This window comes from Ochotona curzoniae, unplaced genomic scaffold, assembly GCF_017591425.1.
Source record: "Ochotona curzoniae isolate NIBS_2020 unplaced genomic scaffold, NIBS_Ocur_1.0 patch24, whole genome shotgun sequence".
Classification (NCBI taxonomy): Eukaryota; Metazoa; Chordata; class Mammalia; order Lagomorpha; family Ochotonidae; genus Ochotona; species Ochotona curzoniae.
In genome coordinates this window covers 8619-36137 of record NW_024466795.1, presented here as the reverse complement: position 1 = coordinate 36137, position 27519 = coordinate 8619, and the positions used below count along the sequence as shown (strand labels likewise).

Below are 27519 nucleotides of genomic sequence, written 5' to 3'. Positions count from 1 at the left end.
TGGGCTGGTAAAACACAGTACTGGGTAGACCCAGGACAGTGCCAGCAGGTGACACTACTGGACTATGGTGGTGACATATGAAGTCATGTGGCACAATGGATCACAGATGCCAGCTGGCTCCAGGTGTGGCTTCCTGCAGGGCTCTGCACTGTGAGCACACCATACCAGCAGGCAGCCCACAGTGGATACACCTTGTTCCTTTGCCGAGTTGCATTGGTCTCAGCCGTGTGACCTCCAGCGAAGTCTGGCACTGTGGCACTGGTGCCCATGGGTATCATGGGGCCATGGGCCAGAGGCCTATAGGGAAGGATAGGCTCTTTCAGACACTTGCCCAATTCATTTAAAACTTGTGTTTTTGAAGAAAAATCTGAGCTACCAGCACCTTCCTGGAACAAAGAGTGACAAGACACCCATCATGGACTTGCAACAAACCCTGGCCTAGGGCTCCATCTGGCTTTGAAATAGGCAGAGGCTGAGAGTTTCTGGAGAGATGGCTACTTACCAAGAGTATGACAACTAACAGTGTAAACACATTGAACAGAAGCAAATACAAAGAACTTTCAGGAACCATGACCTCACAAAGGAACAAAATCAGATGCTAGAATGTGTCAGAGTGGCCGAGCGGTCTAAGACACCAGATACAAACCAGGTGCTAGAAAGCAATTACCAAGGGTCAGGCTCAGTGACTCAGTGGCTAAAAAACTCACTTTGAATTCATCCAAATCCCTATCTGAGTGCCAGTTTGCGCCCCAATTGCTCCACTTCCCACCAAGTTCCCTGCTTGTAGCCTAGGGAAGCAGTGGAGGATGGCCCAAAGCATTGGGACCCTGCACCAGTGTGGGAGACCTGGAAGAAGCTCCTGGCTTCAGGTCAGATCTGCCCAGCACTGACTCTTATGGCCACTTGGGGAGTGAAACTATGGATGGAAGAAATTTCTCTGTCTCTCCTTCTCTCTGTAAGTCTGCCTTTCAAAAAAACACACTCACACAACCAGAAACAGAAACCAATCACCCATGAACTGGCATTTCCAAATGCTCAGAAGAAAAGGCTGTTATAAGCAAATTCAATAAATTTTCAAAGAACACAGAGAGGGGCTGCCATCACAGTGCAGCAGATTAAGCCACTGCTTGAAACATTGCATCCCATATCAGAGTCCTGGATACTCTACTTCCAGTCCAGCTCCCTGCTAACGCACCTGGGAAAGCAGTGGGAAATAGCCCAAGTTACTTGGTTTCATGCCAACCATGTGGAGGCCAGAACGGAGTTTCTGGTGTAGCCCTGCATGTATATACTCACAACTAACAGTGTAAAACTTTGCACAGCAGCAAAACAAACAAACAAACAAACAAAACACCATGCATATATGTATATATACACACACACACAATTCTGCGTTTCAAATAAAAATAAGTCTTTTTAAAGAAACACAGAGAATCAGTTTAATATTGTCTTCAGAGATGGATGTAATTTTAAAAAATGAGATAAAATGATTGGTGTTAGGCCTAGCCATTAATACAGCCCTATTAGGACACCCACATGCCACTTCGCATGCCAGTGTTCAGTCTTGGCTCCACTTTCAATCCTGCTTCCTTTCATCAGGTCAATTTTTTGTGTTTTATTAAAATTTTTAATTTTATTGATAGATTTTTAAATATTTATTTGAAAGGCAGAGATACAAAGAGAAGAAGAGCCTGAGAGAGATAGAGATCTTCCATTCACTGGTTCACTCCCCAAATGGTCACAGCTGGTGGAGCTGAGCCCATCAAAGGCTGGGAGCCAGGAGCTTCTTCCTGATTTCCTAAAGGGCGCAAGGCCTAAAGAGGGAGCTGCATCAGAAGTGCAGTAGGTAGGAGACTGACTGGTAGCCAAAGAGATGCAGGCACTATAGGCAGACACTTAACCTACTAAGCCAAAATGTCAGCCTGTGTTGTCTTTTTCATTTTGATTTTATTTATATTCAGGTCTTTATAATGTCTTGCCTTCTACTAATTTGCAGTTTAGGATATTCTTACTTTTCTAGGTCCTTATATATATATTCTTTCCTAAAAATATTTTTTAGATATTTATTTATTTTTATTATAAAGTCAGATATACAGAGAGGAGAGACAAAGAGGAAGATCTTCCATCTGATGATTCACCCCCCAAGTGAGCACAATGGCTAGTGCTGCACCAATCTGAAGCCGGGAACCAGGAACCTCCTCCAGGTCTCCCACATGGGTGTAGGATCCCAAATTTTTGGGTCATCCTCGACTGCCCTCCCAGGACACAAGCAGGGAGCTGGATGGGAAGCTGGGCTGCTGGGATTAGAACCAACGCCCACATGGGATCCCAGCCCGTTCAATGAGAGGACTTTTAGCTGCTAGGCCTCCCTGCCACACCCCTTACATATATTCTTAAGCTATTTATCTGAAGTCTTTCTGTTTATGATGTCTGCACTTAATTTTTTCAAAGATTTATTTATTTTTATTGCAAAGTCAGATGTACAGAGAGAAGGAGAGACAGAAGATCCTCCTTTCAATGATTCACTCCCCAAGTGACCACAACAACCAGAGCTGAGCCGATCCGAAGCCAGGAGCCCAGAGCCTCCTGGAGGTCTCCCACATGGGTCGTTCCCCACTGCTTTCCCAGGCCACAAGCAGGGAGCTGGATGGGAAGTAGGGCTGCCGGGACTAGAACGGCTACCCATATGTGATCTAGAATGTTCAAGCGGAGGAAATGAATGCCTTGTAGGCAGCCCACACTTATATCTTGGCTTTTTGTTATAGATTTACTTATATATTTCTTTAAGCATTTATTTGAAAGACAGAACATCAGAAAGCATGAGAGGAAGAGACATATTTATTCTTTTGTCACCATCAGCCAGGCTGAAGCCAGGAATAAGGAATCTTACTGACCTCCTAAGTGAGTGGAGGAGGCCCAAGCACTTGCACCGTCCTCCACTGCTCTCACAGGCACATTAGCAGGGAGCTGCAGCTGACTGGAGCAGCCAGGACTTGAAACAGCTCTGTGATATCAGGTAATAGATCTAATGGAGCATCTTAACCTGCCACTGCTGGCCCCAACAGTCTTGCTTTTATGTTTTTATTTTGTTGTTGTTATTGTTGTTTTGCTTTGTTTTGTTTTATCCATTTGACAAGCCTATATTCTTTTATTGTGAAATTTTATGTATTTACATTCAAGTTTATTATTGGAAGACAAGAACTCACTCTGTTATTTTGTTCATTCTTACTGAATGTTTTCTATATTCTTTGAGTGCCTCTCCTGTTTCTCATCTTTGAGTCTTGGTAGTGTTCTGTCTTGATAAGTTCTGATCCTGTTCTCCTTCGTGTATTTTCTCTACTAATTGTACTTTCCACCTGTTTTCATGAGGACAAGTATAATCTGTTTATTTCTAACATCAGACCTCCTGAAGCATTGAGGCATTTTTTGTAGAGAGGGACGGTAGTGATTTTCTGTTTTTGCTAGCCAGCAAAAATTACATTCACCTTTATTTCTGATGGAGCTGGATATGTTTCCTTGGCTGGTGATCTTTTTTCCCAAAACTTTGAGTGCATCATCCCAGCAAGGTTTCTGAGGAGCAGTCTGCTCTTGAGGCAATGGGTTTTCCTTTACAGGTAATTTGACATTCTCTTGCCTGTTATAAATATCCTTCTGTGTCCACATTTACCAATTTAATTATCATACACCTCAGAGAGTTTTTTGGGTAGGGGGCTGGGTCTGGTTGAGTCCTTCAAGGTTCCTTAACCTGTATGTCCATGTCTCTTTTAAGGTGTGGGAATTTTCAGCTGCTATCTCATTAAGCAGGTTTTCTTTCTTTTCTCCTTCAGGCAGCTCATAGGCAAGTATGCTCTGCCCTGTTCATCTCAAAGGCTTTCTTTATTCTTTTAAATGATTCTTCTCCTTTTTCTTCTTCTTCTTATTGCTTTGTTGTTGGATTAACGGGCTTGTGTCTCTGAATTATCTATCTGTATTCTCTTCAATCTCAGGGACTTTCCCTGAGAACATTGCTTTGAATTCTTGAGATCATTATGATGAATTCTTTTCCAGGCATTTTATAAACTTCCTCCTTACTGGCATCTATTTCTGGAGAAGTGCTCTGCTCCCTTGGAAGTGTCCTGCTTCCTTGCTGCTTCTTGTTTCTCATGTCCCTGTGCTGATGTCTGTGCATCTAGTGTCTCAGTCCCTTCTCTTTGAAGCAGCTTTCACTGGAAAATAATTCTTCTAGATGGGATGGGGGACGATGTCAGCTGGGTAACTGCTTCATTTGGGTTGCAGATGAGTCTAGAAGTGTGGCCTCTGTGTGATTTCTTCAGCCACAGCCAACACCAGCCATGTCCACACGTGCGGTGATAGTCCAGACTGCAGCTCTTCATGGAGGCGGCGGAGTGACTGTGCCATGAACAGGAGCTTCCAAATACAAACGCTGGTCACACTGGTGTTCTGACAGCAGCAGCCATGGTCTTGGGGCTGCAGGGCACAGAGGGATCCTCCCTACTTCCTGTTGGAGCTGTGTCAGCAGGACCCATGATCCTGGATCTGTGGGATGCAGAAGAAAAGTTCCTTAGGCTCTGCTTGGCAAGTGAGGGTAGGACCAGAATTTAAAGTGGCAACAGCAACTTTCAGAGCTGGGATTGCGGGGGGGAGACCTGACCCAGGTCCACAGGTTTGCACAGGTGGTGCTGAGGGTGTGGCAGCAACATTTGTGGTCCTGAAGCTGTGGGACCTAGGAAAGCCCTGTCTGTCTCTAGCTCCAGAGGGACAAAGTCTGTGTCCTGACAGCTGGGAGCCTGGAGCTGTGTGACACTGATAGGCCTTCACCAGTTTTCAAAGATGAGCACAGCTGAGTCCAGGACGGGTAGCATCAACAATGGGATCTTCAGGATGTGGAGGGAGCCTGTCCCCTGGGGTCAGTGAGCATGGCTGACACTGTGCTTGTGACTTTGATGGCTGTGATCATAAAGCTGCAGGATGAAGGTCGGGGGATCCAGCGACTGGGCTGCAGCAGCCTCCATCCTTGGGATAGGAGGAGGATCGATGTGGGTTTTTGGTAAAGAGGTCATTTGCTATAACTACAAGTGTTTGCCAGTCGGTTTCAGAAAGTGGATTTAAAACCCCTGAGGGCTGCACAGCACTTTGGAAATTACAGCTGCCTGTGTGCAGTGAGGGTGGGGATCCCTAATCTTTTCCCAGCCATCTGGAGTCCCCTCCCACGTGGTGACACCATGATCTGTCAGTCTCCAGCAATTTGCAGAGCCTCTGTGCTATTCCCACCACCTGTCTGATAATTCAAAGGGATCTCTCACTCTCCTCAAAATGCTGCCCTTCACTGTCCTGGATCTTCCCTGAGGCAGAGGCAAGCACAGGGCATCTCTGTGTAACCCCTAGGATTCATCTGAAGTTGTTGTCCACTTCAGTTTTTCCATGGCTGCTTGGAAGTAGCCTCCTGTAAGCTCAGGAGCCATGCTTCAATGCTTGCTAGGATTTACCTCTACAACCAGATGGATACAGTTGAAGGAGATGAATTTTTATACTCTTTCAGCTTGCACTTAGCCTCCCTGTCAATATACCTTTCCCGTGGTGTTCGGATTGTTTGAATCTCTGCTATATTGGTGGTCATGTGTTCAACTCTGACAATTCTGTTTTGCTCTTCAGAAAATGGTTTACATCTCTTTTCAAAGAAACTTTTGAGCGGGCATCACCAGACCAGCCTTAGAGATTAGAATATTGATCACTTTGCCCAGGCTACACATAGCCAATTGGGAATCAGGTTGGTGACATCATCAGCAGTACTGTGATATTAGAGCAAGAGGCTGAAGAGGGGTGACAGGTGTCAGTCACCTCACCACCCTGGTGACCACAGCCTCTTGTGCTGGGTATCAGCATGCAGCCACTATCTGCATGTTCTTCCCATTGCAAGATCCAAGGCCCTCAGCTTTCATGCATCCCTTTGTTACCTCCTGTTCTCCTAATTTTCCCCAAATTCTTGCTAGAGGGTCAGTCCAATTCATTAGTCCCTGCTCATGATTCTCTCATGTATCACTAGGGCATCATTTCACCCACCCACTGCCATAGGCTTGTTGGGGATTTGATTCCTAGTTCTGGAATCAAGTCCCACAGCTCTTCTGCTGTCTGCTCCTAAGCATACCACTCTTTTTTTTTTTTTAATTTATTTTTAACTTGGTGGTTACATTGTCTTATGGGGTACAGTTCCATAGGTACTGGGATTCCCTCCCACCCCTCCCCCCATGGTGGATTCCTCCACCCTGTTGTGAGACCTCAGTTCAAAATCAGTTGATACCCCTTCACCGCAAGCATATACCAGACTCAGAGTCCAGCATCTTATTATCCAGATAAGTTCATCTGCTTCTTGGGGTGACTTTCCCTGGTCTGAAGGTATGGCCCAAAGAGCAAGATCCCGCTCAATTAAGAGCCCCAGCAGCAACAGTATATTTCGTTATGGAGTTAATTGACATAGTATTGAGTAAACAATATGTTAAAATTACATGTAAGTTCTTGACAACCTCCTGCAACTATTTCAATGACACCTCATCAATTGAGGTGCACAACGAGTTTGGGGGGTGTTGCAGAGAAATCTCTCATACCTTGCTGATGGGTACTTGTTCTTTGTGTTCCATCTAACAGGACATGTGTGAGTCCTTGATGACCTATCTTTCTTTATTGTTCTCTGCTTATCTATTCCTATTAGTGTGTGTATATGAGAGTGTGTGAATGTGTGTGTGTGTGTGTGTAGGGGGGGAGGGGGTTTAGGAGGAACCTTGTTGGTCATTATAGAGGGTGGAGGCCCAGAGCTGGAACTAGGTAAGGACTGGAGAAGGTTCCTCTCCCATTGTCCCGCAGGAAGTTTATTGATCTTCTGGTTCTGATGACCGATCGTGGTTCCTGGCTGTTGTTCTGATGTCGTTAGTTCCTATGTGGAAGGACTCGGGCTTCTTCCATCTCGTGTAGTTTGTCCAAAGAGGGGGGATGTCTGTCCTCTGGGTTCTCGGCATCCGGAGGCATTCCAGATCCCCGTGTTCTCTTTGGCAGTTGTGATGACGTTCTTGGTGTCCGTTCTGATAGACCTTGGTGGGAGTCCAGGAGTCCTTGTGGGTGGGATATAAGCCTCCTCCTGTCCCGCTGTTCCGCTCTGGGGTTCTCCCCTATTCTGTGCATATGACCACCTGTTAATAGATTGTTTGGGTCGTTCCTGATTCCCCCTGTATGTCATTGTAGTTTTTGCTATTGTCTAATGCTGATCTGGATCTATCAACTTTAAGATACCTATCCAGTTCCTGTAGGTTACACTACGCGGATTCCTAGCTTTTTCAAAGGAGATGAGAGATTTCTCTGTGTTCCCACCCAGTTACTGTGTATCACAAGGAATTGGCAGTATATTGGGAATTACAATCATTCAGAACATGTGGGGTGAGACCATATTAGCTGCAGGTTCATCTGAGGAAGATTTACAGTCATTGGAAATCTTTAGGGTTGCTTGGTGTCCCCAAAACACTGCAGTTTCGGCATGGAGCTGTCTGAAATCCCCCGGGCCTAGGCTCCTCATACCACTCTTAACATTTTCCTCTTCAAGTCTTCTCCATGGGCACCTATTTCCTGGAATTTAAAGACTTATATCACACTTTCTTCAACACAGCATTTCTAAGGGCTTCAGTAGGATTGGATATTGGCTTACAGAAGTTGATTCAGAGTCCAGAACCATAGACTCAAATGCAGGAGAGCACGCATGGAGAAGGGTAAGCAAATAGTGAGTGTGCAGTGCACTGTCACAGTGACCCCCTGGCAAACACCAGCCACACCAGGAAGCATCTCTAGCCTCCAGGACACAGCTGGGCTCCTGTGGATCATAAACCATCCTCGGCACCTCCCGCAGCCACTGGCCTGATTTTCAAAGTATGAATCAGGCTGAGAATTAAAAAAAAAACTTTTTGAACTTATTTATTTCATATTTTTTAGAGAAATGGAGTTGGAGAGCTCTTCCATTGACTATTTCACTCTCCAGATACCTGGGACAGCCACAGCTGAGCCAGGCCTGAAATAGCAGCCTGGAACTCAGTTGGAGTCTCCCATGTGGGGGGCTGGACAAAAGGAAGAAAAAAAGGGGTACCAGCTGGTAATCCCCTTCTTGCTGGACCTGTTGCTCCTGTGGTCACAGTGGTGGTCAGGGCAGCAGCTCCCACCACAGTCCTTAGGTGCAGCATGAGAGGGGGATGTTCTTGTTTGCATTGCACACTACAGTTGCTACCAGCTTCCTCACTTTCTCTTATCTTTTTTCAAATTTTTTTTTAAATTTTGAAGGCAAAGGCAGATTAATAGAAAAGGGGAGAAAAAAAGATCTCCCATCCTCTGGTTCACTTGCTAGATGCCACAATGGTCAGAGCTGAGCTAATTCAAAGCCAGGAGCTTCTTTTTTTTTCTTTTTTTTTTTTAATTTATTTTATGTGATACAGTTTTATAGGCACTGGGGATTCCCCCCACCCCTCCCACAACCCTCCCCCCATAGTGGATTCCTCCACCTTGCTGCATAACCACAGTTCAAGTTCAGTTGAGATTCTTTCTTTTTTTTTCTTTTATTTATTTATTTATTTATTTATTTATTTGTTATTAACATTGTATTATGTGATACAGTTTTATAGGCACTGGGGATTCCCCCCACCCCTCCCATACCCCTCCCCCCATAGTGGATTCCTCCACCTTGCTGCATAACCACAGTTCAAGTTCAGTTGAGATTCCTTCATTGCAAACATATACCTAGCATAAAGTCCAGCGTCTTATTGTCCAGATAAGTTCAGTGGCCTCTTGGGGAGACCTTCTCTGGTCTGAAGGTAGAGCTAACAGAGTAAAGTTCCGGTCAGTTAAAATCCCCAACAAAACCTCAGTATCAATATACAACATTATGGAATTAATTGACATAGTATTGAGTAAACAATATGTTAAAAATAATGCAAGTTCAATTCTTCAAAACATCTGGGTTGAGACAGTATCAATGACAGGTTCAAAAAATAACAAACAACCAAGCAAAAATTACAGGTTAAATCAAGGCAAACATGTGGTATCTAACCTTTTGGGATTCACTCATTTCCCTTGGCATTATGGTTTCCAGTTGGGCCCATTTGGCCACAAAGAACTGCATTTTTTTTTAATAGCTGAGTAGTATTTTATGGAGTAAATGAACCATAGCTTTCTTATCCAGTCTTCTGTTGATGGGCATTTTGGTTGCTTCCAAGTTTTTGCAATTACTGATTGTGCTGCTATGAACATAGGGGTGCATGTTGGTTTCTCATGTAACAGGTGTTTTGGATATATTCCTAGGAGTGCTATTGCTGGGTCATATGGTATGCAGATTTTGAGTTGTTTGAGTGTTCTCCAGACTGATTTCCATAGAGGCTGTACCAACTTGCAGCTCCACCAGCAGTGGAGTAGGGTTCCCTTTTCCCCGCATCCTCGCCAACAAGTGTCGTTGGTGTTCTTGTTTATGTGGGCCAATCTTACTGGTGTTAGGTGGTACCTCATCGATGTCTTAATTTGGATTTCCCTTATTGCCAGGGAACTGGAGCATTTTTTCATATGTTTGTTTGCCATTTGGGCTTGTTCCTTTGTGAAATGTTTGCCCATTTCCCGTGCCCATTTCTTGAGTGGCTTGTTTGTTTTGGTTTTTTGGTTGTTTTGGAGTTCTTTGTATATTCTGGAGATTAGCCCACTATCTCCTACATAGTGCGCGAAGATCTTCTCCCATTCTGTGGGTTGCTTTTTTACTTTGCTGATTGTTTCCCTTGCTGTGCAGGGTGGAGAGGTTCAAGGCATGGGGGAAGGTGGGACAAATGCTTCCAATAGTCCTGTCTTCCTTTTCTCCAGTATCTTGGGGCTGGGAGAGGAAGGTTGAGGGGCTGATCCCGGATTCCAAACGACATCAGTACCTGGAAATGGAGAATGTCCACTTGATGTCTTCTTAAAAATCCCAATGTGTGAAGGATGTTTCAAGGGCATTGCTTGAGTGGTATTGATAGTTCTGTTATGCTGTTGCTGTTCCAAGATGGTGAAACCCTTCCAAGGTGCACTGGATGACAGAGTCCACCTTGGTGCTGCTACTAACCGAGACACCTGCTGCCAAAGCTCACTCAGGAGGTTCACCAAACCTATTCTGCTCTCCATCTTCTTATATGGCACTTGCCATTCCCTGCAGGCCCGGATGAGTTGGCTGTGGTGTCTGCTTTATGCACCTGAGCATGCTGTCCATGGCACAGACATTAGCAACAACGGAGGCCCTATTCTGACACATGCATTCCAAGGTCAGAGCATGAATCCAATGTGGTCAGAATTTTGAGCCCAGTGATCCAGTTTGGGAGTACCCCAAAACCTCACCTGGAGTGACCCTAGTCTTGACTCTTGCATGGGTCAGCCACGACAGGGTCCAGTTTAGTCCATCACTCATATCAGCCTATGCACACACTGGTGATTGTAGTTGCCTGGTCAGCTCTGTCCCCACCTCCACATCCTGTGCACACTGACAAGTGCTGCAACCCATCCCAACCCAGCATGGCTTAGACCTGGCCCTTGCACACACTAGCAAGAATGGCAGCCTAGCTGGGACAACCTCCAATAATTCCTGCCAGGCCCACCCCAAGTCCAAGTTCCTACACACACCAACATGTGCAGCAGACTAGTTCAGTCCATCATGTATCCCAGTTGAGCTATTGTAGACTCCTATAGGTGCTGCTGCTTAGCTCCACTCACCACATCCCACGACCCAGTCCACATGTATGCCAACAGGGTGCTGCTGCCTTGTCCAGCCTGGCCTGCCCCCAGCCCTGGCTCTCATGCACACCAGTAGGAGCTGCAGCCAAGCAGAGGAGTGCCCAGAGTCCCCCTGCTAGGCCCAGACCCAGTCAAGGATCTTGCACTTTCCAGGGGATACTGTGGCCCAGTCTGTCACAGCTTGGTACCCTGTCCCAGAACTTAACAGGACATTTTTTTGCATCTAGTATTTGCATCTACTTTCTGGGAGGTTGCCTAAAATATGTGGTGCAGAAGCTTTGGCATAGCAAGCTAAGCTTCTGCCTCTGGAGTTGGCATCACATATGTATACTGATTCAAATCCAGCTGTTCCCCTTCTGATCCAGCTCCCTGCTGGTGGACTAAGAAAGCAGCTGAAGATGGTCCAAGACCATGGGCTCCTGCACCCTGGTGGGCGACCTGGAGAAATCTGTGAAATCCAGTCACAAAATGGAGTCACTTTGGTTCAGGCCTGCACAAGCTTACTAACCTGTTCCTTATGTTTCTGTACAAAACACATTGCTAGTTTCCTGTTTTGGGGGGTCAGATCACAAGGAGTAACATGCCCTGCCTGCAAGCCTCAGTTCCAACAATCAGTATTGTGTGATTTATTCACCAATTGTTCCGATAACTGCCTCCTGTGGCTGCCCAAGCCCACCCATTGCTCTCATGGCAGCCTGCTGTGACTGTCCAACTCACGTGGTTCTCACGGCTATATAACTCTTTCTATAAAAACCCATCTAACCCTCACCTCAGGGTCACTCTCTGAAGGAAAGGAGAGCTGACCCCAGCTGGTTGGTCTGTTTACCTGTCTCCTCAATAAAACTTTGCTGCTTTGCAGAACTGTCCAGCCTGCATTTCTTGGGGAGAGGCTCCAGTTGGATGCAACACTTCATGCTCCTAACTTTAGATGTGTTCTTCTCTGGCAATTAGGACAATTTGGAGAGTGAGTCAGTGGATGGAAATCTCTCACTCTGTCTCTCCTTCTCTGTGACTCTATCTTTCAAGTAGAAATGAATAAATTCACACACACACACACACACACACACGCATCCTTATTTATGGCAATTGAAGGAAACGTGTTAAGGATCCAGGTAAAGTTGTTGCAGAACATCAGCCCAACAATTCCCCAGCCCTGGTGAAGTGCACACTGAGGGCTCTGACCTGCTCTAGCCAGCAGGTGACAGACGCTTGGACACACTGGCTGACATAATCTGTATTCATGATGTTTTCCTAACACCTGATGCAGGCCTTTGAGCATTATAACAAGGATTTCATACACTTTTATACATGAAGAATAAAGCCACTGCTTTACAGATTAGATTGCAGATCACTGTAGTTAAACCCAAAGGTATCTACCAGGACCTGTGTGTGGTGACTGAGCAGGACTTCTCCAGAGATGAGCAGGAAGTCAAAGTTTCTTCACCTTCCCTCCCAGGCCAGCTAACACTGACATTGCATTTTCTGGGTGCAAATTTCCTTCTGTAAGACTCCAGGGCACAGTTCAGGAGCCCAGAGGATACCAGAGAGTTATCCTGGAAAAAACCAGAAGAGGAGAAGGGGCTGGGCTGAACTGTGGCTGGGGTTGGGGAGTCTCCCCCAGCTTCCTCAGACAGCCCCCCAGGCCAGGCCCCTGGGATCCATGTGGAAAAGGGGCATTCAGTGCAGAGCAGGGGAGGCAGATCCACTCCCAGTCCCAGTCCAAGGCGTGGCTCTTATTTAAGGTGAGGTTCTTATATGGGTGGAGCACAGGGCTAGGAATTCCACATATTTTCACTTGCAGTTTTGTTTCTGACAAGCTGGGCCTGGGCCTTCTGCCTGCATACTCATGCCCTCACATTGCTTGCTCCCGGATGATCACCCTCGCCATTCCCAAACCACCTCTCCCCACCCCAGGATTCTCAGATGCCCAGACCCTCAGGATCTAGTTCACAGAGCTTTGAGCCAGCTTCTTGCTGTTCTTGGGGGGCAGAGAGGTGGAGTTGGGGGCTGCTCTACCCAAAGCTCAGGCGGGTGAGTATGGGGTGGGCTGGGAGATAGCACCCATGGGAGATGGCCATGTGGTCCATACAGCCAGGAAAAGGCTCTAGGGACCCCTGCCCACCGGCAACCACTCACTACCAGTGCTACCTCCACATCGCAGTGTCCCAGCCAGCACACTGGGAGCTCCACTACACCTCAGTGGGCTTGGTGGACGTCACGCTGTTCCTGAGCTTTGACAGCAACACCGTGAAGCTGCAAGTGGAGCAGCGGGCGCCACGGGTGGATTATCAGGGGACCTAGTATGGGCAGAGGCAGGACGGGACTGTGGGTGTGACCAGCCCAAGAACACGAGGGTCTCAAGAGTGTATGTCCCCACACCCTGGCTCCAGGCGGGCACAACCTCAGGGCAATGTCCGCGTGCCAGACCAAGCTCTGGTGGAGCCCTGAGGCACTACCTCCTAACCCACCTGGGTCCTGCCCACCTTAGAGGGCAGCCCCCGGTGCCATGGGTGAAGAAGGCTAGGAACACTGTGTTTCCAGCCTGCATCAGGACTGACTGACTTTGTCTCCTCCAGTTCAGGGAGGAGTCTGGGTAACCCAGGCCTGGCTGGGGTCCTAGCTTACGGCATTAGGATTCAGGGTCCCACATGCAGCAGACACAGCAAGGCCGCGGGGTGGCATGGAAAAGCACCTTACTGGGGGGCCTTCTTTGCACCACCTTCATTCTGCCTCCCACCGTGAGAACTGAGGACTCCTTCACCCAGCACAGGACTGACAGGCGCCCACAGCAGCGCAGACCCTGCCCCGAGGAACAGTCACCATCCTGTGAAGCTGCGGGGATCCCTGATGGTTCCTGCACCCAGGGCCTTCCCAGAGCCCAGCACAGCTCACCTGGACTGCAGGGCACAGGCCAGGACCTCCCTGAGCTGAAGGCACTCAGTAGTTCTCTGGTGTGACTCCCTGGAGGACCTAACCTCTAGGCCAAATAGCTGCCCGAGCCCCCGGCTCACACACCCGCCCCTCCCACACTCAACAGGGAGACACAGGCCAACGCACACATTTCCCCACTATACACATGGTTACACACACAGCATGGACACCCAACATAGCACGGCTGCACTCACTCATGAATGTGAATTATTTAATAAAGAGACACAGAGGAAAATGCGATGTCTTCCACTTTCCCTGTTGTTGTTTTTTCTTTTCTTTTCTTTTGTTTTCTATTTGGGATGTCCACATGGCAAAAAGCAAGTTAACCCTCTGCATCACAATGCCAGCCCCCAACTTTTGTTTTTCAAAATATTTGTTTATTTAGGGGTCCAGTGCGATGGCTCAATAACTAAACCCTCACCTTGGAAGTGCCAGGATCTCTGTTGGACGCTGGTTCAAGTCCCAGCTACTCCACTTCCCCGCCAGCTCTCTGGTTATGGTTTGGGAGAACAGCAGAGTTGGCCCAAGGCCTTGGGGCCCTAAACCCATATGGGAGACCCAGAGGAGTCTCCTGGCCTCAGAGAGGGTCAGTTTCAGGCATTGTGGCCATTTGGGGAGTGAAATAGCAGATGGAAGACTTTTCTCTCTGTCTCTTTTTCTCTCTGTAAATATGTCTTTCCAATAACATAAATAAATCTCTTAAAAAGGTTATTTATTTGAAAATTACAGTTACAGAGAGAGTAAGAGGGAGAGATGGAGACAGACCCTCCATCCCCAAATGATCCCAGGCAGGTCTCTGAGTCTGGCAGAAGCCAGGATCCGGAAGCTTCCTTCAGGTCTCCTAAGGGGGTGTAGAAGCCAAACCACGTATCCCATCTTCTGCTGCTTTTCACAGACACATAAGCAGGGAGCTGGATCAGAATCCGAGCAGCCAGGACAAGAACAGGTGCTCATAGGAGACTTTGGCTTTCCAGGTGACAGATTGACCCAAGGTGCCACAACGCCAGCTCCATTTTTTCCCAATACGGAGATGAGGAAATTGAAGCACCCAGGATGATGCTGGTGAGACCAGGGCAGGAGGGCACCCAGGCCCTTCCCTGCAGGAGACACAGAAGTTGATTCCACAGCCTGACCACTTGGCTGCTTCCTGCCATCGTGGTCCCATGGCGCCTTCTGCTGGTCATCCAGTGGGGCAGGCTCACAGACTGCAAGAGAAATCAATGGGGAAGGAGAGGGGTTGCTTTTTATTCCCTCAGGACCTGCTGCTTCTCAGCTGCTCTAAACTCAGATCCAGCCCTGTGGAGAAGCCGACGCAGTACAGCGCTCATATCATCCCCTTTGTCAGCAGTGATTCCCCTCCTGCTACTCCGTCCACATGCTTCCTGCCCCTGCTCTCACCACACAGCAAGGGAATGGGGAATGGAGGGCAGCAGAGTGAAGGATGAGACCCGAGAGGGAGTGCAGCCCTCTCCTCCCCACAGATCCCACATGCCCACAGGGCTTTGGCTCTGTCCTCCAGGCCCATACAGAGTCATACTCGCTCCTTCTCCTGTGGTCCCAGCTGCCCCTTCTCGCAGAGCTTCTGCAAGCCAAGTCACACTCCACCCCACACTGCACTCAGCCTCCTCTCCCTGTCCAGCCTTGAGCCAGCCCCTCCTACACAGCCCAGCCCTAGGCCACGGGCACAGCAGGCCCAGAGCTGCAACCATGGGCAGCTTTAGCTGTCCCTGCCCTGCCAGGGACATCTCAGGACAAGGAGGTCACCAGCCCCTGCCCTGCCCAGCTCCCAGGCTACACCACATCCTCCTGCCCTACAGGAGCTGCACCCATGGGCTGTCATGGGTCTGAGGCTCCATGGCCGTCCTGCCCCATCCTAATGCAGACCCACATACCACAGCCCTCAGCAATCCTCTTCCCAGTGGGGACTGAGGGAATCTGAGGCCCCGGTACACACTGTGCCTGGCTCTGCCTGCCCTCCATGCCCTCAGCTAGTCTGCCATAGCCACCCTCACCACAGGCACTCCTCTGGACTGGGATCTCTACGCTGAACTCCTGATCCATCTTTCAGCTCCCAGTCCTGGTGATGGAAGACACCCCAGGGAGCCTGTCCCCAGAGAGGGGGGCTTGTAAAGGCCACGAACACTAGAGCAGGAATCCTGAGCAATCCCTCCCTCACTGCACACTCTGCCACAGGATATCAGAGGGATATGCTGTCCACAGGAGAGGCTACAGAGAGAACAGCAGCAACCTCACACCTGCCCTGCCCTGCCAGTGGTGTCAACTTGACAAGATCTCCTGGCTGTGACACATGGGCCATGTCCTCCTGTGCTGCCCAGGCCACAGGGCTTCCTGATTATGAAGCTGGGACCGTGAATGAGAAAGTGTACAGGGCAGCCCACTCTGGAGGAGGGGCCCCACACAGCCCCAGACCCATCGCCTTGACCCGTGCCCAGCCTGTGCCCCACGCTGGGTCTGCACTGGCACAAACCTCCCTGACTCCCCATCCCTCTCCCTCAGGCAGCCTCCTATGGAAGCAATCACACGGACATCCCTAGTGCCAGCCCTGAGCACCTGGAGGCCGGGAAAGGACCCAGCCAGGCCCAGGGGCAGCGGGGAGGACACATAGCCAACAGACACAGAGGATGCGGCCGGGCATGGCCACAGAAATGTTGTATTCACCCCTCCCATTCAGCCTGACTCCCAGGGGCCCCAGCAGCACCCTAGCTTTGCCTGCACTGAGCCTGTGGGGAGAGACAAGCCTCCTTTCCTACTCATTGAGACCCCACATTCTATTCCCAGTTCTGCTGGGCCCCTCCTGCCTGTGCAGAAGAAAGTGCTAGGGGACCCACCTCCCAGACAGACCACCCTCATCCCCACTCCCCACAAGGCTCCCCTGGGGCCTCCTGAGGTGACTTCCTGCTGCAGATGACCCCCAAATGAATGGCAGCTAACAGAGCAGGAGCAGCAAGGGGCCCAGGCAAGGGACAAGGGACACTCAGCTTAAGGGAAAACAAAACCTGGGTGTGCTCCTGTGGGAAGGCATGTCCTCCCCACCTCTCCCTGTGCCTCAATGATCTTCTCAGCCCTTCCCTGTCCAGTGCTGCTCCGTGGCACCACAGTGCCCAGTGTGAGTGCCTCACGCTCCCTGGCACAGCTGAACCTCTGCTCCCTATGATACCCATGAATGGAAGGTCTCCCTCCCATTGGGCAGGGCATGCCCGGCCAGTGGCCAGCGGGACCAGGGCCAGGGTGATGATCCCAGATAGCAGCCAATGACCCAGCACATCAGGTCAAATTCTTGACTGGAGGAACTGCCATGGCCAGAGTGGGCCCAGTGGGACAGAGACCAAGGCCCCTTGTGCTCTAAGGAGGCAGGAAGGGATACGTCTGCTCCTTCTGCCCCTGGAAATCCCGACCTTGGGCAATCCCTCTCACGTACTCAGACCTCTGTCTTGATCCTGGACAGCTGAGTCCCTGAACCCCCTATGCCAGCACGACAGTCAGAGTAATGCCCATGAAGCTGGCACAGCCCTGGCTTCCAGACAGAGCAGGGAAAGTCGCAGGTGTCTCCATAGTCGCACACAGAGCTTGTACTGCACTGGCCTGGGCCTGGGATGCCCTGCTCTTGAGTCCAGAGTTTCTGCTTCTGCACACTGGTGCTGAGCGCTAACCAGCCCACGCCTCCCATGGCCTTTACCTCGACTCTAGGGAGTATAAGAGGAGAAATCGTCAAAGGCCCAGGTGTCTCATAGCTCTGGGTCCTCACCTGTGCTGACTTTTTCTCTTGGGCCACAGAGAAGCTTCACCCATAAGGGACCTCCCTGGCCTCCCAGGACCCCCGTCCTCAAACCACCTGCGACACTAGAGAAAGAGCCTGTCGCCTGAGCATGTCTCCACTGCAAGAGAAATGAGGGGAAGGGAAAATACAGCCAGAGCTCCAAGAAACACAGCGGCACCATGTTTGTCAAGCAGAGACAAGAAAGACTCCTGACAGGCCTAGGGTTTGCAGGAGGAAGAGAAAGACCAGGAGGAAGAGGCCCAGACCACCCTGGATGCTGACTCTGTCAACCACACACACACACCTGCCCAAGCCTCAGGGTAGCTGGTGTCCCTAAGAACAGAGGGAAGCCTCCTGGTGTCCACACCCAACTTCACAAAGACCCACACATGCTCAGCGTGCGCATCCCACAGCCAAGGACAGTGGTCAAGAGCCTGAAATCCCTCCTGCCCTACCCTGGTCCATGGCCCACCCCAGGGGGACAGGAAGCTGAGGCCTGTTGGGCTCTCCCGAATAGTAGGGACTAAGAGAGGAATCAGAAAGCACAAGCATGGCCTCTGCACCCAGCAGACAGGGCCTGGACTCCACAAGGCCACGCTGTCGGCTCTGAGGGTCACCTGACAGGTACACAGGTGCTGGAGGAAGCTTTCCTGGTCATACTGAGCCTCCAGGACTAGTTCATCACTCACAATCACCTCCCTCCAGTAGTGTCTGTGTTGGCTGTCATGCAATTTGATGGGTGAATATCAAAAGATGAGAGATAAGGGTCAATGTTGCATAGTGGGTAAAGCCTCTGCCTGTGATGCTGGTATCCCATTCAGGTGCTGCTTTGTGTCCCGGATCCTCTGCTTCTGATCAGCTCCCTGCTAATGCACCTGGGAAGGCAGTGGGAGATGCCCGATGTGATTGGGGTGCTGCACTAATGTGGGAGACCCGGAAGAAGCTGCTGGCTCCTAGTGTGAGACCCACCCTGCTTCGTCACTGCAGCTCTTTGGGAGGTGAGCGGCAGATGTACAACTTGTCTCTCCTACCCTAATCCTTCCACTTCTCTCCTCCTTTCTTCCTCTCTTCATTTTCACCTCTCTTTCTGTAGTTCTTTCAAATAAGTAATATTTTTTCAAAATGAATAATATCATTTACAGCATAATGGATAGACTAAAAAACATTTATGCTAAACGACAAGTCAGACATGAAGAGACAGATGTGTCCTGTTCTCTCTTATATGTGCACGCTAAACAGCAAACAGGGGCCGGCACTGTGGAGGGTAACAGGTTGAGAGACAAACACCCTTCTTATATGGGCACCACTTCGAGTCCCAGCTGCTCCATCTCTCATCCAGCTTCCTGCTGTGTCATGGAAAGTAATGGAAGATGCCCAAGTGCTTGGATCCCTGTCACCCACGGGGGAGAGCTGGATGAAGGCTCAGGCTCCTGACTCTGGCCTGGTCAGTGTCAGCCTGTGCAGCTCTCACTCTCCCTGTGTAACTCTGCCTTTCCAATACAGAAATAAATCTTCAAAACATAAAGAGAAGATAATGTACTGAAAAGGACATGGAAATCATAATTGACCATATGGATCAGTACACACTGCACACATGCATTAAAATGCCACAGTTTACAGAAACGCATACAGTAATCATGTATGTGAAGATCAGGATACTTAGGACTTAAAGTCCCAGTTTCAAGCATGAGACTGGCCTAGCATGGATTCTGGTTCAAGACGTTAAGCATTTTGGAGCTTCCACTGTTCTCTGTCTTCTGGAAACCCACATGCTCTGGAAAAGCCATCTCCCTTGGCACACACAGCCCTGAGGAAAGGACCTGAGGCCTCTAACACCGACCACCAGAGGGCGCCACAGCCCAGCCTCAGACGGGGCAGCCCTGGCTCTCAGCTCCACTGCTCCCTGGGACAGTCCTAGCAGAAGTCTTCATTTCAAACAAATGAAAACAAACAGATGTACATTTCTATGTAAAACAATGGGATACAATAAACTTTTGGTCATTGTTTCCAGTTGCTAAATTATGAGAAATTTGGTATGTGCCATAATATATGAAAGAGCTTCCAAAGAGGATGATTGATTGCAATTTAACTGACAGTAACTGAAAGATGATAAATGTGTCCTTTGGCTTCAAGACACAAGAATGACCATGGTTAATCAGGATGCAGTTAATTACTGTTCATGAGAATCTATTTGACCTTCATTTTCAACCTGGATTCAGTTAAACATCAAAAGAAGAGCCAAGCCAGGCAGTCTGATCCTATAGTGGCCCAAATCATATCCCATGAACAATTGCACACATCCCTGTTCAACCAACTGTTGATGTGGATGTCCCTGGAAACTGATTTTTTAAACGAAATGAAGGTCACCATCAGTTGGCCCTGAGACAGGGGTTACTCTGGGTTGGACTGGCCCGTCTGGGGAGCCCTCCAAAGGACCAGGCTCTCTCTGCACAGATTGAAGTGTCCGTCACTGTTTGTAACAATCATTCTGACGGGGCCAGGGGACAGCACCTCGGAGTATTGATTTACATTTCCCTGACAGCTGCTACTGTTGAGCATTTTCCAAATATTGGCCATTTCTAGTTCTTCCAAGAACTCCAAACTAGTTCCTTTACCCATGTCTGTACTGGACTGACTGGATTGGTTTGCTTTGGTTTATTCTGGTTTTAACAAATACTGGCAAAAATGTGTGGAAAGGAAAATCACACACAAAGTTATCAGAAATATAAATTAGTACAACTATGGTAGAAAACACTGTGTTAATGTTTGAACTGCAGCTTCCATGTGATCCAGCAATCCCATCCTGAGCACACAACAGAAGACCTGAACTCATTGTGTCATGGAACCTGCTGCACTGCTTAGAGCAGCACTGCTCACAATGGCCCAGATTTGACATCAACTAAGATGTCCATCATCAGATGAATGGATATAGAAAATACAGTATACAAACATGATGGAATACCATTCAGCTATGCAAAGAGTCCTGTCTTCTCATTTGCATCCAAATGGTTGGAAGTGGAGAACATTATGTTGAGTGAAATGAGCCAGACACTAAAACAAATATTGCATGCTGTCTCTCATGTGGGAGCTAAAAATGGAAACAATGTATTCCGTTTAAACACAGAATGCTAAAACTGGAGGCTAGAGAAGTAGGGGAGTTAAAGGAGTTGTGACCAAGATAAAGAGAGGGACTGAGAGTGGGAGGGGTTCAATGTCAGGCGTGACATCCCCCCAGTCCCTGACTCTGAGGACCCCCGGGAAGAGTAGGTGGGTGCCCTGCCTGTGGGCTCTGCTCCCCTGAACCCTGACCTCTGTCCCTCACACAGGACCCCAGGCCTCCACCTGCAAGGAGCTGGACTCTGCCCCAAGCTCCAAAGAGGCTGGAAGAGGACTCCAACCTCAAGAGGACAGCTCAGCTCTGTGAGAGCCTGCCCAGGAGCACGGCCACACCAGGCTTGGACTCTGACCAGGGAATGGGAACAGGGAGGAGTGTGGTTCTGAGCACCCAGGTGTGGTAACCTGTGATGCAGGAATGGAAAGCTAGCAATACCTGGGTCCCAGTGTGCACCTGACACCCCAGGAAGTGTCATCCTTGCTGGAGGGATTCGTGAACTCTGGTGAACACTCCTCCCATGAGACAAAACCTTCCCTAATGTTTGTTTTGTATGCTTGTCATATGATGCAATTAAACACTAATACAATCTTATTTGGCTCTTTGGATTAATTGAGTGCCTTTTGTCAGCATCTCTATGTGCTGGGGTTACAGCTTTGACCAACAGCCCTAAGTCTGTGCTTATGGGCCCTACATTCTAGTAAAAGTGAGATGCAGCCATTTCAGTGAGTTACCTAACAGTCTACTTGTTGATATGAAAGGCACTGTGGCACTGGGCAGGGTAAGCTGCCACCTGCAATCCAATCACCCCAGATGAGAGCACCTGTGTGACTCCTGACTGCCCTGCTCGCTGCTCGTCCACCTGGGAGAGCAGGGGAACATGGTCCATGTGCATGGGTCCCTGCAACCACATGGAGGCCTAGATGGAGCTGTGGAATCCTGGCTCCAGCCCAGGACACCGCAACCTTTGGAGAGTGAACCAGTGGGTGAGAAATCCCTTGGGGATTGTCTGCTGCCTTCCCAGGTACATCAACAGGAAGGTGGATGGAAGCAGAACAGTCTGGACTCCAAGAAGCCCAGGATGTGTGATGTTGACCTTGCAAATGACAGTTAACTCACTGACCCACAGCAAACGCTGCTGTTGGGCTGTTTCCATGACGCAATGATTCCCGGACTCACATCAGCGAGGCAGCTGACCACAACAGGAATGACTGTCCCTGGGTGGCAGGAGAGGGACCCTGCTATGGCCTCAGCTCAAGACTGAAAGAGGTGGTGGGAGGGACCACAGGGAGAGGAGGAAATGATAAAGGAAGAGCTAAGAGGAGGTGAGGACACGGGACAGGAATCTTTTGTTTTGTTTTAAGATTCATTTTTATTAGAAAGTCAGATACACAGAGAGGAGGAGAGACAGAGAAAAGCTCACTCCCCAAGTAGTCAAAAACGGCTGGAGCTGAGTCAATCCGAAGTTAGGAGTCCACAGCTTCTTCTGGGTCTAAAATGGGGGTCCAGGGTCCCAAGTCTTTGGGTCTTCCTCTACTGCTTTCCCAGGCAGGGAGTGGGATGAGAAGCAGAGCTGCTGGGTTAGGAATGGCGTCCATACGAGATCAAGGCACATGCAAGATGACACTTTAGCCTCTAGGCCACTGGGCAGGGCCCAGAGCTCAGGATTCTAAAGCAGCAGGTGCTCAGGTCTCAACATGCTGTGCCCTGGATATTAACAGGAATGTCCACAGAGCCCAGCTGGGATCCCAGCATTCTGTATTTAATGCATCCTGTGGGGCTGCCTGAAATCTAATAAATTCCTGATGAGAATCAAGTTGAACAATAAAACACGCATGGGTCTAGGTATAACTAATCATAAAAATGGGCACGTCCTGATCAGGTCTCTCAGGATCCCTCAGCCGGCCCCGGGCCTATTCTCAGGGAGGGGACATCACACAGGCCTGGGCAGCCAGGCACGGGGTCAGGGCACAGTCCCTGGTACCCGCCTGGCCCTCAGGGTCTCAGTCCCAGGGCGGGTCTGGGCCAGGGAAGCAAGTGCAGGGGAGTCCCCACCTCCTCCAGGGTCACTTCCCCTCTCACAGCCTGAGTGAGTTGCTTCTGCCCGGACACTCGTGACGCGGGCACATCTCGCACTTCCATTGGGCGAGCGGCTTCCAGACGAGCCAATCAGCGCCTTCCTAACCCTTGTATAAAGTCGACTGCGAGGCTTCAGCATCGGAGTCGGCTCAGCCGTCCAGGATGGAGTCCAAGGCGCCCCGGATCCTCCTCCTGCTGCTCGCGGGGGCCCTGGCCCTGACCGAGACCCGGGCGGGTGAGTGCGGGTCGGGAGGGAGACGGGCTCTGCGGGGCAGGAGCGAGGGGAGCGCGGAGGGACACAGGACCCCGGGGAGCCGCCTCTCCCAGACCTCACACCCCCTACACCTCCTGTTCTCCCCTCTCACCATATATAAGACCCTCCCCTCTCCTCACCGCCTCATCTCGCGGTCCCCACACTCCCTTAGTCTCCGCCCCAACCCAGCTCCGCACTCCTCGGTCCCAAGGGTCCCGCTCCGGGCGGGGTCGGCCCTGGTCTCAGCCCCTCTCTCCCCCAGGCTCCCACTCCCTGACGTATTTCTACACCGCCGTGTCCCGGCCCGAACTCGGTGATTCCCGCTTCATCACCGTGGGCTACGTGGACGACACGCAGTTCACCCGCTTCGACAGCGACGCCGAGAACCCGAGAGAGGAACCGAAGACGGAATGGATTCGGCAGGTGGAGCTGGAGTACTGGGACCGGGAGACACAGATCTCCAAGAACGACGCACAGGTTTTCCGCGGGAGCCTGAACACCCTGCGCGGCTACTACAACCAGAGCGAGGCCGGTGAGTGACCCGACCCTCCCCACGTGCGCCCAGGGCGCTCCGGGTCCCCGGGGCCGAGGTCCCCCACCCCGAGACTGCGCGCCCCGCGGAGACCCTCGGCGGGAGGAGCCGCGGGACACGCCCGGGTTTCGCTTTCGGTTTCAGCTGAAATCCCCGCGGGTCGGTGAGGGCGGGGCGGAGCTGCGTGGCCAGGGCTGACCGCGGGCGGGACAGGCTCTCACACCTACCAGGATATGTACGGCTGCGAGGTCGGGGCGGACGGGCGCCTCCTCCGCGGGTATGAGCAGTATGCCTATGATGGCACGGACTACATCGCCCTGAATGAGGACCTGAGCTCCTGGACCGCGGCCGACATGGCGGCTCAGAACACCAAGCGCAAGTGGGAGGCGGAGGGTTATGCTGAGAGATACAAGGCCTACGTGGAGGGCGAGTGCGTGGAGTGGCTGCGCAGATACCTGGAGATGGGAAAGGACACTCTGCAGAGAGCAGGTGCGCGGGGCTGGAAGGGGCCGCCCTCACCCACCTCCCCCGGGGCTGGGGCAGCAAGGAGGGGAGGAAAGTGGGAGCCAGGCCAGTGTCCCCCTCTCCTGCAAGCCACAGCAGGGACGTCCACCTGGGTTTGGGGTTCAGAGCCAGAGACCCACTGTTCCCAGAGGGGAGAAGGAACCCTGGAAGGGACACAGGCGGGGAGGGGGAGAGGCACAGAAGATTCTGGAAAGGACCCTCTCAGTACCCTGGACTCCACCAAGATTTTGTGAGCTGTCGCACCTCCCAAGCCAGTCCTCAGCCTCGAGCCAGTGAACTGGAAGGTTTCATTCCAGGCTATCTTCCCCTCAGACACCTGGGCTCTCCTACCCTAGCCAGATACCTGATTCTAGAACTTTCCAAATACTACATTTGTCGCATTGTCTTTATCCAGGCAGGGTCAGGGTTTTGACCTCCTTCACCACCCCATTTCCCCTGTCCACTCTCAGGAAGGTCACTGAGTGTAACTTTAGTGTCAGGGGAAGAACATGAAAGGCCTGAATTTTCCAAATCTTCCCTCAGACCCTCCCACAGCACATGTGACCCACCACCCAGTCTCTGAGCAGAAGGCCACCCTGAGGTGCTGGGCCCTCGGCTTCTACCCCAAGGACATCACACTCACCTGGCAGCGGGATGGGGAGGACCTGACCCAGGACACAGAGCTGGTGGAGACCAGGCCTGCAGGGGATGGAACCTTCCAGAAGTGGGCAGCTGTGCTGGTGCCTTCTGGAGAGGAACAGAGATACACGTGCCATGTGGAGCATGAGGGGCTGCCTGAGCCCCTCACCGTGAGATGGGGTAAGGAGGACAGGAGGGATGGAGTCTCCAGCAAGGGTGGGAATGAGCCCTGGGGTCAGAGCCCCTTATTGTCCCTTCCCCTCTCAGAGCCTCCTCAGCCCACTGTGCCCATGTGGGGAGTCATCGCTGGCCTGGTCCTCCTGGCAGCTGTGCTCGTTGGAGCTGTGGTCACTGTTGTGATGAAGAGGAAGTGCTCAGGTAGGGCAGGGTGAGGGCTGGGTCTGAGTCTCCTGTCCCCCAGAGAGAAGGTCCCCCTACCCCGTTCCTGGGAAGCACCATGCACACACACCTGCACCCCTAGCTGAGCCCAGGGTGTTCACATTGGCTTTGATGTGAAGCTTGAGTGAAGGTGAAGGATGAACACTCCACTAGGATGACTCTGCTCACAGGGACCTGAGTTCCAGCAACCCCAGATCAGGGGAGGTCCCAGCTGTGGACACACTTCCAGGGGAGGTGCCTCCTAACCTTTCCTGGGTCTGTAGCCACTGTTCTAGAAACTTCTCTGAGATGAGCCAGTATTCTGGCCCTGCCTTCTCCCTGCCTCTCACTGGATGTTTTCTCTCACAGGTGGGAAAGGAGGGAGCTACACTAAGGCTGCAGGTAAGCACTGGGGTGTGTTTGGGGTGGGGGAGTCCCCAAAGCCCTTGCTCTAGTCAGTTGCCCCTAGAGGTGCTGCCCCACCCACCCTGTAGCTCCTCCCTCAGCCACACCCCCGGGCTCTCACCAAGTCCTGATTGGTTCTCCCAGGTGGGGACAGTGCCCAGGGCTCTGACTCCTCTCTCACACCTTGAAAGGTGAGACATGGAGGGCCTGGAGGGGAGAGGGACCTGGGTGAGGGGGACACAGAGGGGCTGGGGGATTCGTTGAATCTGGACATTTTCAGTGTGCTGTGCTGTTCCTGTCCCCAAAAGCAATGACCTCAAATTTTCACCTTGTTTCTGTAGTGTGAGACAACCGCCTTGTTGAGACAGACCTGCTGAAGTCCCCATCTTGGTTTTCTTCAAAAAGCCCTGCCCTCCCTTCCTGCACAGGCAGCTGAGTGTGTTCCTGTGGGCACAGTGTGAGGTGGGAGCCTAGCCCACCCAGCCCAGCATGGGCACCTCTGTCCCTATCTCAAGTGGATCATCTGCAGCAGCTTCATCCTTCACTGTGCAATTCTTTTTTAACAATTCCAATCACAGGGTGTTGGTGAGAAAATTAAAAGAGGAAATTACAAAATTTTGACCGGGGGAGGGGAATTTAGGGAGGGGTGTGCAGAATCCCAGTGCCTATAAAAATGTGTCACGCAATGCAATGTAATCAATAAAAAAAAAATAAAATTTGACAGAGAGAAATAAACAGAAGCACCAAGAACCTTCCAGAACCTGTGTTTCCTGTGTTGAGTCTGTTGCAGGTGGGGACAGGAGAGGCTGGGAGGCTCTGGGTGAGGATGAGGCTGTGCCCAGGCAGTGCTCCATCCATCATGCTTTCTCTTGGTCGCTGCTGACCTGGTTCAGCTACACCTGTGTCCTGGTCTCTCTGGTAGTACATGCTCACCAACACCTGCCATCACAGGACTCAGTCGTGGCTAGGCTGCCCTGTCTCATGGACCTCAGGCAATGGAGGCTGCATGGGTCCATGGCCGCCAAATCTAGAGCTTAAGTTCATCCCTCAGCTCCATCTTCCTGTGTTCACTTTGTTCCTTAGTGTCATTGGCTGATTGTATCTACTCTTCCTGTGTGTGAGCTCTGGTGGCCTTCACTTCTGTGTGTGTAGGACACAGTGTAGGAGGGAGGCAGGAGGGCAGGGGACACTTGTGAGAAAGCACAGGCCGTGGGGACACCAGCAGGAGGAAACCTGCTCTGCAGCGGCCACGAGCGGCCTCTGTCTCAGGCTCCACTAATGAACCATGGGGTCTGGAAGGGGCAGGTGCTACATGCTCATCACTCAGCTCACTTTGCTGTGGGTCAGACCCAGTGCTGGGCAAGGTGGTCCAGGGTGGGTGTGAGGGCCAGAGCAGCTGGCTGTCTCACCATCATGGTCAGTGTGCACTGTCCCGAGGGGATGACCCTGAAGAAGGATGAAGGACACAGTGAGTCATCTGCAAAGAAGTTGTGGGGGAGGAAGACGGCCAGTGCAAATGCCCTGGGCAGGAGCTGGTCTGCACACAGAGCAGAGAGCTGTCACGAAGGCTGGGTTGGGACACTGCCATCCAGCAGGCTTCATGCACACTGAGACTGGGCCCTGGCTCTGAGTGAGATGCTAGCCATGAGGCAGCTCGGAGCATAGGAAGGACATGTGCACATTCTGTCCAGGGACCACCCTGGCTGCTGCGTGAGGACGGGGCTGAGAGACTGCGAGGCTGGATACATAGATCTAGGGGATCCTGTGAAGCCCAGACAGGGATGCCAGTCACTGTGGTGGGTGTGGGCATGGGCAGAGTGGAAGATGAGGTTCTGGATCCTTCTGTAGCTAGATGCAGAGCACTTCCTGTGGGCATCCAGGGAAAGAGAAGGAGGTGAGGGGGACACCCAGGGCTTCAGGCCGTGCCGGTGGGCGGATGGCATCACCATAGGAGAAGGGCAGCCTGGGAGGGTGGATTCCATAAGGGACCACCCAGGCATTCAGTGCAGAAACCAGGATGTTGGTGAGAAGTGAGTGACACTGCAGGGCTGGCAGTGACCACGAGGAGAAGAAATGTCTGTGTGGGAGACTCACTGAGGAGTCGGCTCCATATGAACCACATTTGTATTTAGGAGCAG

General features: G+C 51.0%; 1 protein-coding gene across 3 annotated transcripts in view; it reads left to right on the top strand.

Annotated features, from left to right (window-relative positions):
* Nucleotides 1-25949, top strand: part of LOC121166808 (patr class I histocompatibility antigen, B-2 alpha chain-like) — a 39858-nt gene extending 13909 nt beyond the window's left edge. The window contains exons 1-8 of one of the 3 annotated variants that reach the window (XM_040996097.1): nucleotides 22825-22905; nucleotides 23186-23455; nucleotides 23669-23944; nucleotides 24503-24778; nucleotides 24866-24976; nucleotides 25346-25378; nucleotides 25526-25572; nucleotides 25723-25949. In XM_040996097.1, coding sequence (XP_040852031.1) covers nucleotides 22833-22905; nucleotides 23186-23455; nucleotides 23669-23944; nucleotides 24503-24778; nucleotides 24866-24976; nucleotides 25346-25378; nucleotides 25526-25569 — 1083 coding nt within the window. In that variant the 5' untranslated portion in view covers nucleotides 22825-22832 and the 3' untranslated portion in view covers nucleotides 25570-25572; nucleotides 25723-25949. Of the gene's footprint in view, nucleotides 1-22819; nucleotides 22906-23185; nucleotides 23456-23668; nucleotides 23945-24502; nucleotides 24977-25345; nucleotides 25379-25525; nucleotides 25573-25722 lie in introns of those variants that run through there. The other 2 variants (XM_040996096.1, XM_040996095.1) reach the window with 2 other exon arrangements.
* The last annotated feature ends 1570 nt before the right edge of the window (nucleotides 25950-27519 follow it).